The sequence below is a fragment of the Ochotona princeps genome, chromosome 24, assembly GCF_030435755.1.
Source record: "Ochotona princeps isolate mOchPri1 chromosome 24, mOchPri1.hap1, whole genome shotgun sequence".
NCBI lineage: Eukaryota > Metazoa > Chordata > Mammalia > Lagomorpha > Ochotonidae > Ochotona > Ochotona princeps.
The window spans coordinates 4839500-4851942 of NC_080855.1; the positions used below are offsets into that span (position 1 = coordinate 4839500).

General features: G+C 61.6%; 1 protein-coding gene across 6 annotated transcripts in view; it reads left to right on the forward strand.

The window, feature by feature from the left end:
- Positions 1 to 12443, forward strand: part of TNRC18 (trinucleotide repeat containing 18) — a 78410-nt gene that overhangs the window by 15770 nt on the left and 50197 nt on the right. For 5 of the 6 annotated variants that reach the window (XM_058680639.1, XM_058680641.1, XM_058680640.1 and 2 more), the window contains 3 exons: positions 5282 to 5437; positions 7167 to 7292; positions 7752 to 9404. In XM_058680639.1, the coding sequence (XP_058536622.1) occupies positions 5282 to 5437; positions 7167 to 7292; positions 7752 to 9404 (1935 nt within the window). Of the gene's footprint in view, positions 1 to 3764; positions 3915 to 5281; positions 5438 to 7166; positions 7293 to 7751; positions 9405 to 12443 lie in introns of those variants that run through there. The other variant, XM_058680643.1, reaches the window with a different exon arrangement.

Genomic DNA, 12443 nt, shown 5'->3' on the forward strand with positions numbered 1-12443 from the left:
TGGCTGCGGATGTGTGTGTACACATGTGTGACGCAGTCCCTGCTGCTACGTCTGCACTTTTCAGCACACACACACACTCACACGAGCTGGGGTCCGTTTACTTGAAAAGCTGACAGCACACAGGAAGGAGGAGAGATTGGTTTTGTCTGCTGGTCACCCCCAGAACCTGGCAATCCATGCAGGCCTCCTACCTGCGCACCAGGGCCCCTGGTACTTGGGCCATCATCTGCTGATTTTCCCAGGAAGCTGGATCGGAAGTTGGGCAGCCGGGACTTCAACCAGTGCCCATATGGGATGCTGGTGTCGGGACAGCTTGACCCTGTACAGCCACAGCAGGCCTCTCAGAAATGAGTGTTTAAAAATGGCTTCTTCATGGGCCCGGCAGCGTGGCCTAGCGGCGAAAGTCCTCGCCTTGAAAGCCCCGGGATCCCATATGGACGCTGGTTCTAATCCTGGCCGCTCCACTTCCCATCCAGCTCCCTGCCTGTGGCCTGGGAAGGCAGTTGAGGACAGCCCAGAGCATTGGGACCCCGCACCCGTGTGGGAGACCCGGAAGAGGTTCCTGGTTCCCGGCTTCGGATCGGCGTGCACCGGCCTGTTGCGGCTCACTTGGGGAGTGAATCATTGGATGGAAGATCTTCCTCTCTGTCTCTCCTCCTCTCTGTATATCCGGCTTTCCAATAATAATAAATCTTTAAAAAAAAATGGCTTCTTTATTTGAAAGGCAGAGTTACAGAGAGAGAGGGGGTGAGATGCCATCCACCTCCACAGAATGGCCAGGCCAAGTCAGGGGCCAGGAGTTGCATCTGGGTCTCCTGTGTGGATTCAGGGGCCCAAGTGCTTGCGCCATCCCTTGCTGCTTTCCTAGGTGCATGAGCAGGGAGCTGGGTTGGGAGAGGAGCAGCTGGGACTTGGACCGGCATTCATATGGGACGCAGGTGCTGACGGCGTCAGCTTACTGAGTTGCACCACAATGCCAGCCCCAAACTCAACTCTTATTCCAAGAAGGATCAATACTCTGAGCACTGTGTTAAGACCCCAGGTGGATGCCCAAAGCCTAGGAAGGTTCAAACCCTGCGTCTCCTGCTTTTCCTCCTGCGTGCGAGCCTGTGCTGAGTGTCTGTGTCCAGCCGAGGCACGGCGAGAGGACGACGGTTACTGATAAAATGGAGCTGCCGTTACAGTGTGCTGTAATAAAAGTTAGGCACACAGGCACTCTCTCCTTCCCTCTTTCTCTCAAGAGGTGGAATTTTCCATTTAATATTTTCAGGCTGTGGTTGACCACCAGCAGCTGAAACTGCTGATAAGAGGGCAGGCTGCCGCAGTAAGGAGAGCGGGGAAGAAGCAGCCAGCGTGGTCGCCTGGCACTCGGCGCCCACTGCAGGCTTTAAGCACAGGCTCGCTTGGTCTGCTCCCACAGCCTGGGGCAGTGAAGACAGTCACTCAGACAAGCCAGGCAGCCGGGTGATGGGACCCCCGCTTCCCAAGGGAAGCCACCATCCCTGCCCACCTGTCATGTGTCCCATGGGACCACCTCCAGCAGTCTGTTGGTAAAATAAGTTAAAATGGCACCAGAGGGAAAGTGCACTCCAGGTCACCAGGCTGGCACTGCGCTGGCCCGGGGGGCCCCATGTGCCTTGTGGGATGGCACTGCTGTTGGTCAGGTTACGCTGTCAGCACCTGGTGAACACACAGCATGTCTCCAGGTTGTGTGTGTTGGGAGTGACAGGGCTGTGTCCGGGTGGCCCTTGTGGGGCTCTGGCCTGGGAGCCCCACCCACTGCAGGCTCCTGTGGCTGGGTGGTGGGACCTTGTGTACGCCAGCCCCACAGCGGGTGGGCATTGGGCACATCTGCGTGATGCCTGGTGTGCTGGGAGATTGTCAGCATTCACTGAACTGTCGTGATGCGTATGCACGTGTGTGTGTGTGTGTGTGTGTGTGTGTGTGTGTGTAGTATCCACAGCCGTTGGTCTTAGCTTTTTTTTGTTAACTTCCTTTGGGGGCTGGCGTGAGTGTGTTAAGCTGCCATCTATGATGCTGGTTGGCATCACCTATAGGAGCTAGATTGGCTGCTTCACTCCAGTCCAGCTCCTTCTTCATGTGCCTGGCACAGCAGCTTGTACCTGCATGGAATTCAGCCATCCGGCCTGGGCCTCGCTCCACCTTGTTTATGGTAGCCATCTGGGGAGGGAGCTAGTGGGTGACGGCGCTCTCTGTAACTATTTTTAATATATATGTGTATGTATATATTAAGGTTAGTTATTTTGAGAGCGAGATCTTCCAACCCCATAGGTAGTGGGGAGACAAGTCCCCCCACTCCTGCCTTTTTTGCATTAAAGATTTATTTATTTTTATTGGAAAGGAAGATTTACAGAGAGAAAGATCTTCCCTCTGCTAGTTCACTCCCCAAGTGGTCATAATGGCCAAAGCTGAGCAGATTTGCAGCCAGGAGCCAGGAGCTTTTTCTGGATCTCCCATGCAGGTGCAGGGTCCCAAGGCTTTGGGCCGTCCTCCACCGCTTTCCCAGGCCACAGTCAGGGAGCTGGATGGGAAGTGGAGCTGCTGGGATATGAACTGGTGCCCATATGGGATGGTTGCAGCTCGGAGGTGGAGGATTAGCTAGTTACACCACTGGGCTGGCCCCAGATTCAATTTCTCGAGCCATCAGGGCAGCCTTCCAGAGTGCACACTGACAGGAAGTCGGACTCAGAAGTGGAGCTGGACACTCCCGGTATGGAGTGCGGCGTCCCAAGAGGCATCGGACGCGCGGTGTCGAATGCCAGCCATTGTGAGCTCTTGATGGTCAAGTGAGTTAGTCATGAGGGTAAGCAGGTGGCACATAGGCTCCTGTCGCTAAGGGGGCCCTCCAGCTCTCATTGGCTTTGAGGGAATCCACAGTCTTGGGTGAGGGCAGGGAGCTTCGGCCCAACTCTCACTGCCCCTGGGGCCAGCGCAGCCTTCTGGGGGGCCTCTGCTGGGTGCCCAGGGCTGGTGTGAGCCTCAGGCAGGGCTGAAGGCTGGACACAGAGTACCTGCTCACTTAGCTGCCTAGAGACAGTGGGTGTGGTGGGGACAGACAGCCCCACCTGGGGGTCAGAGTCGCTCTTCCCTTTCCTCTGGATCCTCCGGCGTATCCGTCTGCCTGGCCCCGTGTGTTGACAAGTGGTGCTCGTGATAATCCTTGTCAGCCAGAATGCAGAGTTTCTGTAGGCCAGGCCTGGGCAAGGGCACACGGCCAGAGCAAGGCGGAGGGGACCGGTTAGGAGGGGAGTGACGGTGCACGCTCAGGTGCGTGGATGTGCACTTCCAGGGGTCACAGGTTGGTTCTGGGGCTGTCCAGAGAGCAGGGGGCTGAGTGGGGCTGGGCAGGTGCCTGGGTGGCCACGGCAGGAAAAGAGGCAGCCCGGGACAGTGGATTGGGAGACACCTGCTGTCAAACCACGTGGGTTCACATACATCAACGCTGCGGTCCACAGAGCCAGCATGCCCACTTCACAGAGCTGAAAGCAGGGCCCTGACTTGCCTGGGTCCCTGGGGATCCCCGGCCGCCATGTGGAGCTGGGGAGGAGGGAGTGGCCGTTGGGCCCCTGTGGTGGGCGGGGGGCCGTTGGTGGCATCCGGGCCCAACGCTCTGAGGGCCTGGGTGCTGCTGTGGGGCGGGTTTCACAAGCCCAGACAGGGCAGGCCCCGGCTGCAGGGCTTCCGTGCAGCCCGGGGCAGGAAGAGCTGATGTAAGCCCTTGCGCAAACCTCAGGCTACCGGCTTCCGGAGCCTTCTGCCTGTCTGCCCACCGCAGCGAAGAGGAAGCCTGGGGCTGGGCAGGGCCCAGGGGCCCTGAGGACTAGTGGGGGCCGCATGGATGGATGGAGCGGCCACCATGGCCCTGGGGCCCGAGGGCTTGGCACTGGAGTCTGGTGAGGGGGCTGGGCTGGACTGTGGGAGGCCGAACCCCCGTGGTGGCGACCTCTTGGATGGGTGGGCGGAAGTGGCCTTCATTGCTCTGCCTGCTCCCCTCTCTGTCTGGGGGAACCAAGGTGGAGACCCTGGCCCTCACAGCTTTGGTCCCCCCTGTGTACCTGAAGGGGCTGTGTTGGACGTTTGGGGGATCTGTGTCCCAGGGAGTAGACAGCCGCTGAGCTTCTGGAGACCCCGAGGCAGGGCTGGACTCTGGGAGCCCCCTGCGTGCTGACCTGAGAGTCAGCCCTGAGCTGTCTGTGCGCCCCTGCCAGGCCACCTCACTTCCGGGTGCCGGCTGAGGGGGCCTGTGGGCGGCACACAGACGCCCCTGGGAGTGGGTGAACATGGTGCCCAGAGCTGCGTCTAGGGTGGGGGGGATGTGAGGTCACCTGCTGGGCCCCTGTGCCTGGGAGCTCTCAGTGAGTGGCAACCGCCGGTCATGGCTGTGCGCACTGCCTTCACTTACTGCAGCCCGGGGCAGGAAGAGCTGTGTCTATTCTGCAAGTCCTGGGGAGGGTAGACCTTGGCCCAGGGTGCCCACGGCCTGTGACCCAGGCCTTCTTCGGAGGATGGAGGCTTTGGAGCTGGTGGGGCAGAGCCCCTGGTGGCAGCAGGAGGTGTCCTGTTGGGTGTGGGTGGCCCGTTGGTCAGCTGAGCTGGACTGAGGGTGTGGCTCCAGCAGGCTCAGCTGTCCTTCCGGCTCAGCCCTTGTTAGCAGGGCCCCTGGCCTGAGGAGGCATGGTTCCCCCGGCAGGGCTCTGGCACCGTCCCTGGCCAGGGAGTAAGCTCAGGGCTCTCATGCATTCACTTTCCAAGGTGCGAGGGCAGGCTCCAGGCTGCCCCGCTGACCATGCAAAGGCCCTGCTCCCTGTGTGACCAGGCACAAGCCCTGCTGGAGTTTCAGGTCCTCAGCTGGGAAGTGGGCACATGAGGTCAGCTGAGGCCTCATGAGAGTTGAGTCTGTCCAGGGCTGCCGTGGGGTCCTCAGGGAAGCCTCTCTATGGGGCCTGGGATGTCCTTCCTGGTCCACGTGGCCTGCTTAAATGTTCCCATTGCTTGCCCTGTGGCCTCGGGAAGCCCTGCCCCCACTTAGCTGTGGCGTCCACCCTCTGATGGGGTGGGATGGACAATCACAAAGCCCTCCTGAGGGTGTTGGGGCCCTGGGGGCCTGGCTGCTGGCCAGACTGCCTTCCTGGGCTGTTTCTGAGAGTAGCTGTGTTGACCCAGGCCTGACCTGCCAGTGACGGGGGATGAGTTGGGGGAGGGTGGAAGAGATGGGGGTGGAAACTTGATCAGCTGCCTGACTGGCCGCTTCTCTCCACAGGCGAGGCCTTCCTGGGCAGCTTCGTGGCCAGTGGGATGGGACCATCGGCCTCGTCCCATGGGAGCCCAGTGCCCCTCCCTTCCGACCTCTCCTTCCGCTCCCCCACACCCAGCAACCTGCCCATGGTGCAGCTGTGGGCCGCTCATGCCCATGAAGGTAAGGCGTGTGCGGGGTGGGCTGGGTCTGCTGATGCTGGCCCCTCCAGCACCCCTCCCGTCCCTGCCCCTCCATGGTCACTCCTTCCCTCTGTGGCTGCTGGAGTCAGCCCTGGTCATCTGTTCCCTAGATGCTCAGGGCATCCTCTTATTGGTGTCACAGGGCCTTTGCACAGCTCTCCTGTCCTTGCTTCAGGCCTGGCTGAGCACCTGTCTCTCCTGCCCACCCTCTTCCCAGCAGAGTGAGCCCTGAGGGCAGGGCCCGGTGCGCTGGCCTGGCCACACCTTCACTGGGAGCTGTCTGTGTAGTAACCCTCCTGGTGCGGGCTCTGGGCCTGGCTCTGCTTGCTTGCCCACCGGAGCAGCTTCTTTGCTTCCTGGAGTCTCCTGTCCCCGAGTGCAAGGCCTTGAGACTCCCTACTCAGTTCCCGGCTCTGACTTGCAGGTGCCCAAGGTTAGGGTTCCACCTGCTCCCCATTAGGCTGAGGGCACCCTTGGATCGGGCAGGATTGTGGTGCTGGCCTCTTTCCCCAGCCCACAGCTTCCCCAGCCCTGGTCGCAGAGCCACCTGCAGTCCTTAGAAAGCTGTTTCCATGACAGAGGAGGACAGCGGCTACAGCCCCCTGGGCATGTCGTCTGATAACCCCTGCCCCAAGGCCCTGCCTCTGCTTGAGCTGGGCTTCCCTTTTAGCCAGCCCGGGTGCCCTTGTGTCCCCACTGTGCTCTGAGCCCCCCCCCCTTTCCTAGAATGCTCATCTTGTCCCAGGGGCTGCGTATCCAATGAGCTCGCTTTACAGCCTGGGGGCTGCTCTGCTGTGCTGACCCAGGTGGCAGCGCCTGCCTGTGGGCATTGTTGCCGGATCAAAGGAGGAGAGCTCTGTCTGTCTATCCTTTTGTCATTGATCAGGACTGATATCCTCGTCCCATAGCGCTGGGGAGAAGGCACCTGTGTGCCCAGTGGGCCATGGACAGGTCCTGCACCCGCAGCCACAATGGGCACCATGGAGACATGGAGTGCTTGGGTCTCTACAGGATCTCTGGTGGGCCATGGGCTCCCTGTGCCAGGGGCACAGAGCTTCAGGACCCTTTCCTGGACACCTGGCCACCCGACCTTCTGTTCCGCATCTGACTGGAGGCCTTGCTGTTCCTTCCTGTCTTTGTCTCATGGTGCCCTGATTCTGGGCAGCATTGGTGAGGGGTGTTTCAGGAGCTGGGCAGGGCCATCATCTGAACAAATTGCCCTGGGCCGCATGTGTCTCTGAGACCTGGCAGCCAGAGGCTGGTGCCGTGGGGTGCAAAGGCAGGAGACAACCCTGGGGGTGCGCAGCAGAGAAGGGCGGGACAGCCACTGCCCTGGCTCTTTGTCGGGCTGTAGGGTGGGTGGAGCTCAGGGTCCAACACAGGCTCCCCTGCAGAAGGGCTTTGGATGCCTGGTCCTCTCTGAGCCCCTGTTCTCTCTGCTGTAACACGGAGTTCGTAGAGTTACCTGCCTCTGAGCTTTCCCGAGTGTCTATTCAGAAAAACTAGGCAAAGCAGGCGATAGTGTAGGGGTAGCTGAGGCCTCTGGGAGCAGAGGTGGAGCTGGGAGCCTGGCAGCCATGGTGCTAGGGGACTTCAGGAGACCCGGGCACCCTGCCCCAGGGGCTGCCAGCCCACATAGGTTGCCTTCAGGGAAGAGGATGGGACGGAGGCAGGAAGCAGGCAGCCCAGTTTTCCCTTGGCTCTTCCAGGTTTCTCCCACATGCCCAGTGGGCTGTGCCCATCCTACCTCCACCTGAACCACCTGGAGCCCCCCAGCAGCGGGAGCCCCCTCCTCAGCCAGCTGGGCCAGCCCAGCATTTTCGACGCCCAGAAAGGTGAGGCGTTAGACTAAGGGGCTGTGGGAGAGGGGAGATGGGGCTATGGGAGCCTCCCGTGGGCTTATGCGGGGATGGTCGGGGGGCCTCACCATCTTCTCCGGAATCCCTAGCTCTGTTTCCAAGGCCGTATCCAAGATACTTTCTTGAGAGCCCAAGCCCGAGCCCGAAGGGCCCGGAGAGCATGGCTAGGTCGGCCCGTGGGCTCTGGTACCTTCTGATTGCTCTCCTTGCCCAGTGCTGTAGGGCCCCCTGGGAAGCTCTTAAAATAGCTGCTGGCCTCTCCTTTCACAGGTGGGGACACTCGGGGTTGGGGGAGGGTCAGAGGTGGCTATGCTGTGTGTTCTTGCCCTGGGGATGCAGGCCGCCATCTTGGACCCCCTTCTGTCATGTGGCGTTGGGCCCCGGGGACGGCTTGGGGTGATGCCTTCTGGCTCAATGTTGGACCCCTCTCCGCAGACGGCTTCTACCTGGCCGCCCCTGGAGCACCGGGCACCCTGCACTCGCATGCGCCCTCCTCCAGGACCCCGGGTGGCCACTCTTCCGGCGCTCCACCCAAAGGCTCCTCCACATCTTCGTCCTCCACGTCCCGGGAGGGGCCTGCCAAGGAGCGGGCGGGCCGCGGCGGGGAGCCGCCCCCGCTCTTCGGCAAGAAGGACCCGCGGGCCCGCGAGGAGGCGAGCCGCGTGGTGGACCTGACCCAGGAGGCGCGGGCCGAGGGCCGGCAGGAGCGCGCACCCCCGCGCCTGTCCGAGCGCCTGTCCCCCTTCCTCGCAGAGGCCAAGGGCAAGAGTGTGTTGCAGCCGTCGGCGCTGAGCCTGTGCAACGGCGCGGGGGACGCAGGGCTGCCGGCTCTCGTGGCCGAAGCGGGCCGCGCCAGCGCCAAGGAGGCGGCCAGGCAAGACGAGAACGCGCGGCTCCTGCGGCGCGCCGAGGCCCTGCTGCCCGGGCCGCGGCCCTGCCCCTCCCCGCTACCCCCGCCCCCGCCGCCCCCCAAAGGGCCGCCCGCGCCCTCGGCTTCCGCGGCTGCCGGCGTCTACACCGTGTTCCGCGAGCCGGGCCGCGAGCACCGTGTGGTGGCGCCTACCTTCGTGCCTTCCGTGGAGGCCTTCGACGAGCGCGCGGGGCCCATCCAGATCGCGTCCCAGGCACGCGATGCCCGCGCGCGCGAACGCGAGGCGGGACGGCCAGGCGTCCTGCAGGCGCCCCCCGGCTCCCCGCGGCCCCTGGACAGGCCCGAGGTCCTGCGGGAGAAGAACTCGGTCATCCGCTCCCTGAAGCGGCCGCCGCCCGCCGACGCCCCGCCGGCCCGCAGTGCGCGCGCCTCCCCGGACCCCCGCACCTACCTGCCCGCCAAGGAGCTGCTGAGGCCGGACGGCGAGCCCCGGCCGTGCGAGCGCGCGCCCCGCGGCCCGGCCACCGCCGCCCAGCAGGCCGCCAAGCTCTTCAGCCTGGAGTCGGGGCGGCCGCCCGCACCCACCGGGCCCGAACCCAAGTGGAAGCCCTTCGAATTGGGCAACTTCGCCACCACGCAGATGGCCGTGCTGGCCGCGCAGCACCACCACGCCGGCCGCGCGGAGGAGGAGGCCGCGGCCGTGTCCAAGAAGTCCTACCTGGAGCCGGGGCCAGCTCTGCCCCGTGCGTCGGCGTCCTGTGTCCGACCTGTAGCTGACCTGCGCCCTGCCACGCACGCGCCCGGGGAGGCCTCGGCCATGCAGAGCCTCATCAAGTACAGCGGTAGCTTCACCCGCGAGGCGGTTGCCGTGCGCCCCGGGGGCTGCGGCAAGAAGAGCCCTTTTGGAGGTCTGGGTACCATGAAGCCTGAGCCGGTCCCCACCTCGGCAGGGGCGCCCAGGGCCCAGGCCCGCCTGCCGCACCCCGGAGGGCCTGCGGCCGGTGGGAGCAGACAGCTGAAGCGGGACCCGGAGAGGCCTGAGAGCGCCAAGGCGTTTGGTCGCGACAGCTCTGGGGCCCAGGGCGAGGTTGAAGTGCGACACCCACCAGTGGGCATCGCCGTGGCCGTGGCCCGGCAGAAGGACAGTGGGGGCAGTAGCCGGCTGGGGCCTGGACTGGCGGACCAGGAGCGCTCCTTGTCACTAAGCAACGTCAAAGGTAGGTCTTGGCTGCCAGCTGGTGTCCTGCGAGCACCCTCTCCTGTCCCTGCCTTCCTGGGGCCCTGGGCCCTGTCTGTACCCTGGGGACACGCAAAGTCACTGCTTTGAATGTGTAGAAGGCGTTCTGTGTCCTCAGCATCCTGGGAGCTTTCCTGTGTGACCCTGAATTCTGTTTCCTCGGCCTGGAGAGCGTGCTGTGCCAGTCAGTGCGTCTTGGCCCTTCTGTGTGTCTTGGTTGTTGTGCGTGGTGTTAGGGCTGTTGTCTCATGGAGTTCAGTCTCCATGCCCTGGCGGTGTCGGGCCCATGCCAGTTGCGTTGAATATTCCTGTGCCTTGTGCTGTGATGGGATTTTGAGTGGTTCCTAAGAGGAGCAGGTCCTTGGAGTAGATGAGCAGTAGGCCTTGGTTTGGGGCTTGTGGGAGCAGCTGTGTCTTGTGTGTTCCAGGGTTCTCAGAACCCGTTCAGGGCGGGGCCCGCATAGGGTAGGTGAGCAAGCGGGGGGCAGCAGGGGCCTGGCGTCCCTGGGGCCCTGGCAGGGCGTGTGTGACTGCTGAGGCAGGGAGCTCAGCTGCATGTCGGCAGCGTCCGAGCCCGCGTTGCACGTGGAGGTGCTTCCAGTGTGCTGTGTGACACGTGTGTGGTTTCTTTAGTTAAAGTGAGAGTCATTTCTCCTCCAGAACTCGGTGGGTTGGTTGGGAGGTGTTTCTTTCTTTTTCTTTTTTATTTTATTTTGTTTATTTGAAAGAGCTACTGAGAAACACACACACACACACACACACACGTTCCATCTGCTGATTACTGCCCAAATGGCCTCAACCGTTGGAGCAGCCGGGACTCGAACTGGAGCCCGTGTGAGAAGCGGCATTGGGAGTGGCAGCTTAACTTTCGCTGCAGTGCCAGCCGGGTGCTGAGCCACGTATGCATCAAGGACAGTGGCAGCTTCACCTGTGGGATGCTGGCCATGCGTCCTGGGACTCTGGGGAGTTGATTTGGACTCGCCCGTGGGAAGTCAGGCCCTGGGGTGCCTGGGGCAGAGGCCAGTCCCACTGTGACAGCCGCGGTTCTGCACGCTCTAGGGGAAGGTCTTCAGCTGGCTCCTCCTGGCACAGATAACTGCACCCCCTCCCAATACCCCAGCCAGGCCCTGCGCATCCACCGTTGTGCCTCTGCCTGTACTGTACCCCACTCCTGGGGGCCCCAGCTCCTCTTCCTCTGGCCTGCTGTGACTGTCCCAGCTGGGAGCAGTGTTGGCGGCGGGGCTCTTCCTGCACTGTTCTGGCATTCTGTCCCTGCCGCCTGGATGTCTGTGAGTGAGACTTGCCTGAAGGTGCGAAAGAGGCTGGACAGTCCCCTGTCCCTGTGCTGCTGTCCCTGTGCCCTGGAGGCTGTGTGCATAGCTTTACCTGATTCTGCAGAGCAGGGATAGGGCAGCAGCCCTGGGTGTGCAGATGGCCAGCTCGCTGGTGGTCATTCCTTTAGCCTGTGTTTGTGGATTTCTGAAGGCGGAGACTGTTCTGGCTGTGTGTGCGGAAGGATGCTCTTGCGATATTGGTGTGCACCTGTTTGCGGGGTGCTCTGGCGTTCCAGGTGTTTGCCTGAGAGGCCTGTGCGCACGACATTGTGAGGAGAACACTTGGGAAATGAGGAAGGGTGAGGTGTTTTATTATGTGAAAGGGAGAAGGAGAGAGATGTTTGTTCACTCCTGGAATACTTGCAGTGGCCAGAGCTGAAGCCAGGAGAGGGGTCTGGACCTCCTTCCGAGTCTCCCACGTGGGTGGCAGAGCTCAAGCATCTGGGCCATCCCTCACTGCCTTCTGAAGTACATTAGCACGGAGCTGGACTGAAAGTGGAGCAGCTGGGACTTAAACAAACATCACACTTAGGGCCCAGCAACGTGGCCTAGCAGCTAAAGTCCTCACCTTGAACGTGCCTGGGATCCCATGTGGGCGCCGGTTCTAATCCCGGCAGCTCCACTTCCCATCCAGCTCCCTGCTTGTGGCCTGGGAAAGCAGTCTAGGACGGCCCAATGCATTGGGACACTGCACCCATGTGGGAGACCCGGAAGAGGTTCCAGGTTTCAGGCTTCGGATCGGCGCAGCACCGGCCGTTGCGGCTCACTTGGGGAGTGAATCATCGGATGGAAGATTTTCCTCTCTGTCTCTCCTCTCTGTATATCTGACTTTGTAATAAGAGTAAATAAATCTTTAAAAAAAAACAAACATCATACTTAGATCACAATATTGGTTCCTAGGATCTTTGGGGAAAAATCATTTTTGGTTTACTGGGAAGGCAGGCGGTGATAAAGAGATTTTCTGTTCATTGGTTCAGCTTTCAGATATGCATAAGAGCTGAAGTCAGGAGCCTGCAACTCAGGCCAGGTCTCTCCCGTGTGTGTCAAGGGCCCAAGTCCCTGAGTGATCACTCACTCCTTCCAGAGTGTGCACCTGCAGGAAACTGGGCCTCAAGTCGAGGAGGCCAGGCTGGACCCAGGCGCTCTGAGCTGGGATGGCAGCATCCCAGGCGGTGTCTAACCCTTTGTGGCACGGGTGCCAGGCCCCAACACTGTCTGACACTGTGGGGATTTGAAAGTAACTGGATTCTTTCTCTCCTTAAAAAAAAAATCACCTAAGGGCTGGATTTTCTGCAGGTAACCTGTGGTTGTCCCCCTGCTCTGGGTCTCAGCCCACTCTCCTCCACGTGTTCTGTTTTAAGGGCAGCCTCTGTCTCTCTCAGTGAGTTCAAACCCTGCTCTGCCCTTTCGGAGCTGTGTGGCCTTGAGCAGTAACTTGAAGCCCTGGGCGCTGTGTCCAGGTGGCGGACAGCACCCCTGCTCATGCTTTCGCATAGTCTCTCTCTGCGCCACTCCTCTCCAGATGTTGGGCCATGCGGCCTGACAGTGCCTCCTTTGGGTTTGGTGAGACTCCAGGCTACCATGCGGCCTTGGGCGTCAGGAGTGAGCTCAGGGTGGGCATGTCCTGCAGCTGAGGGCCTCACGCCATCGGGGCCCTGAGCCCAGCGGAGAGCGTTGCTGTCAGC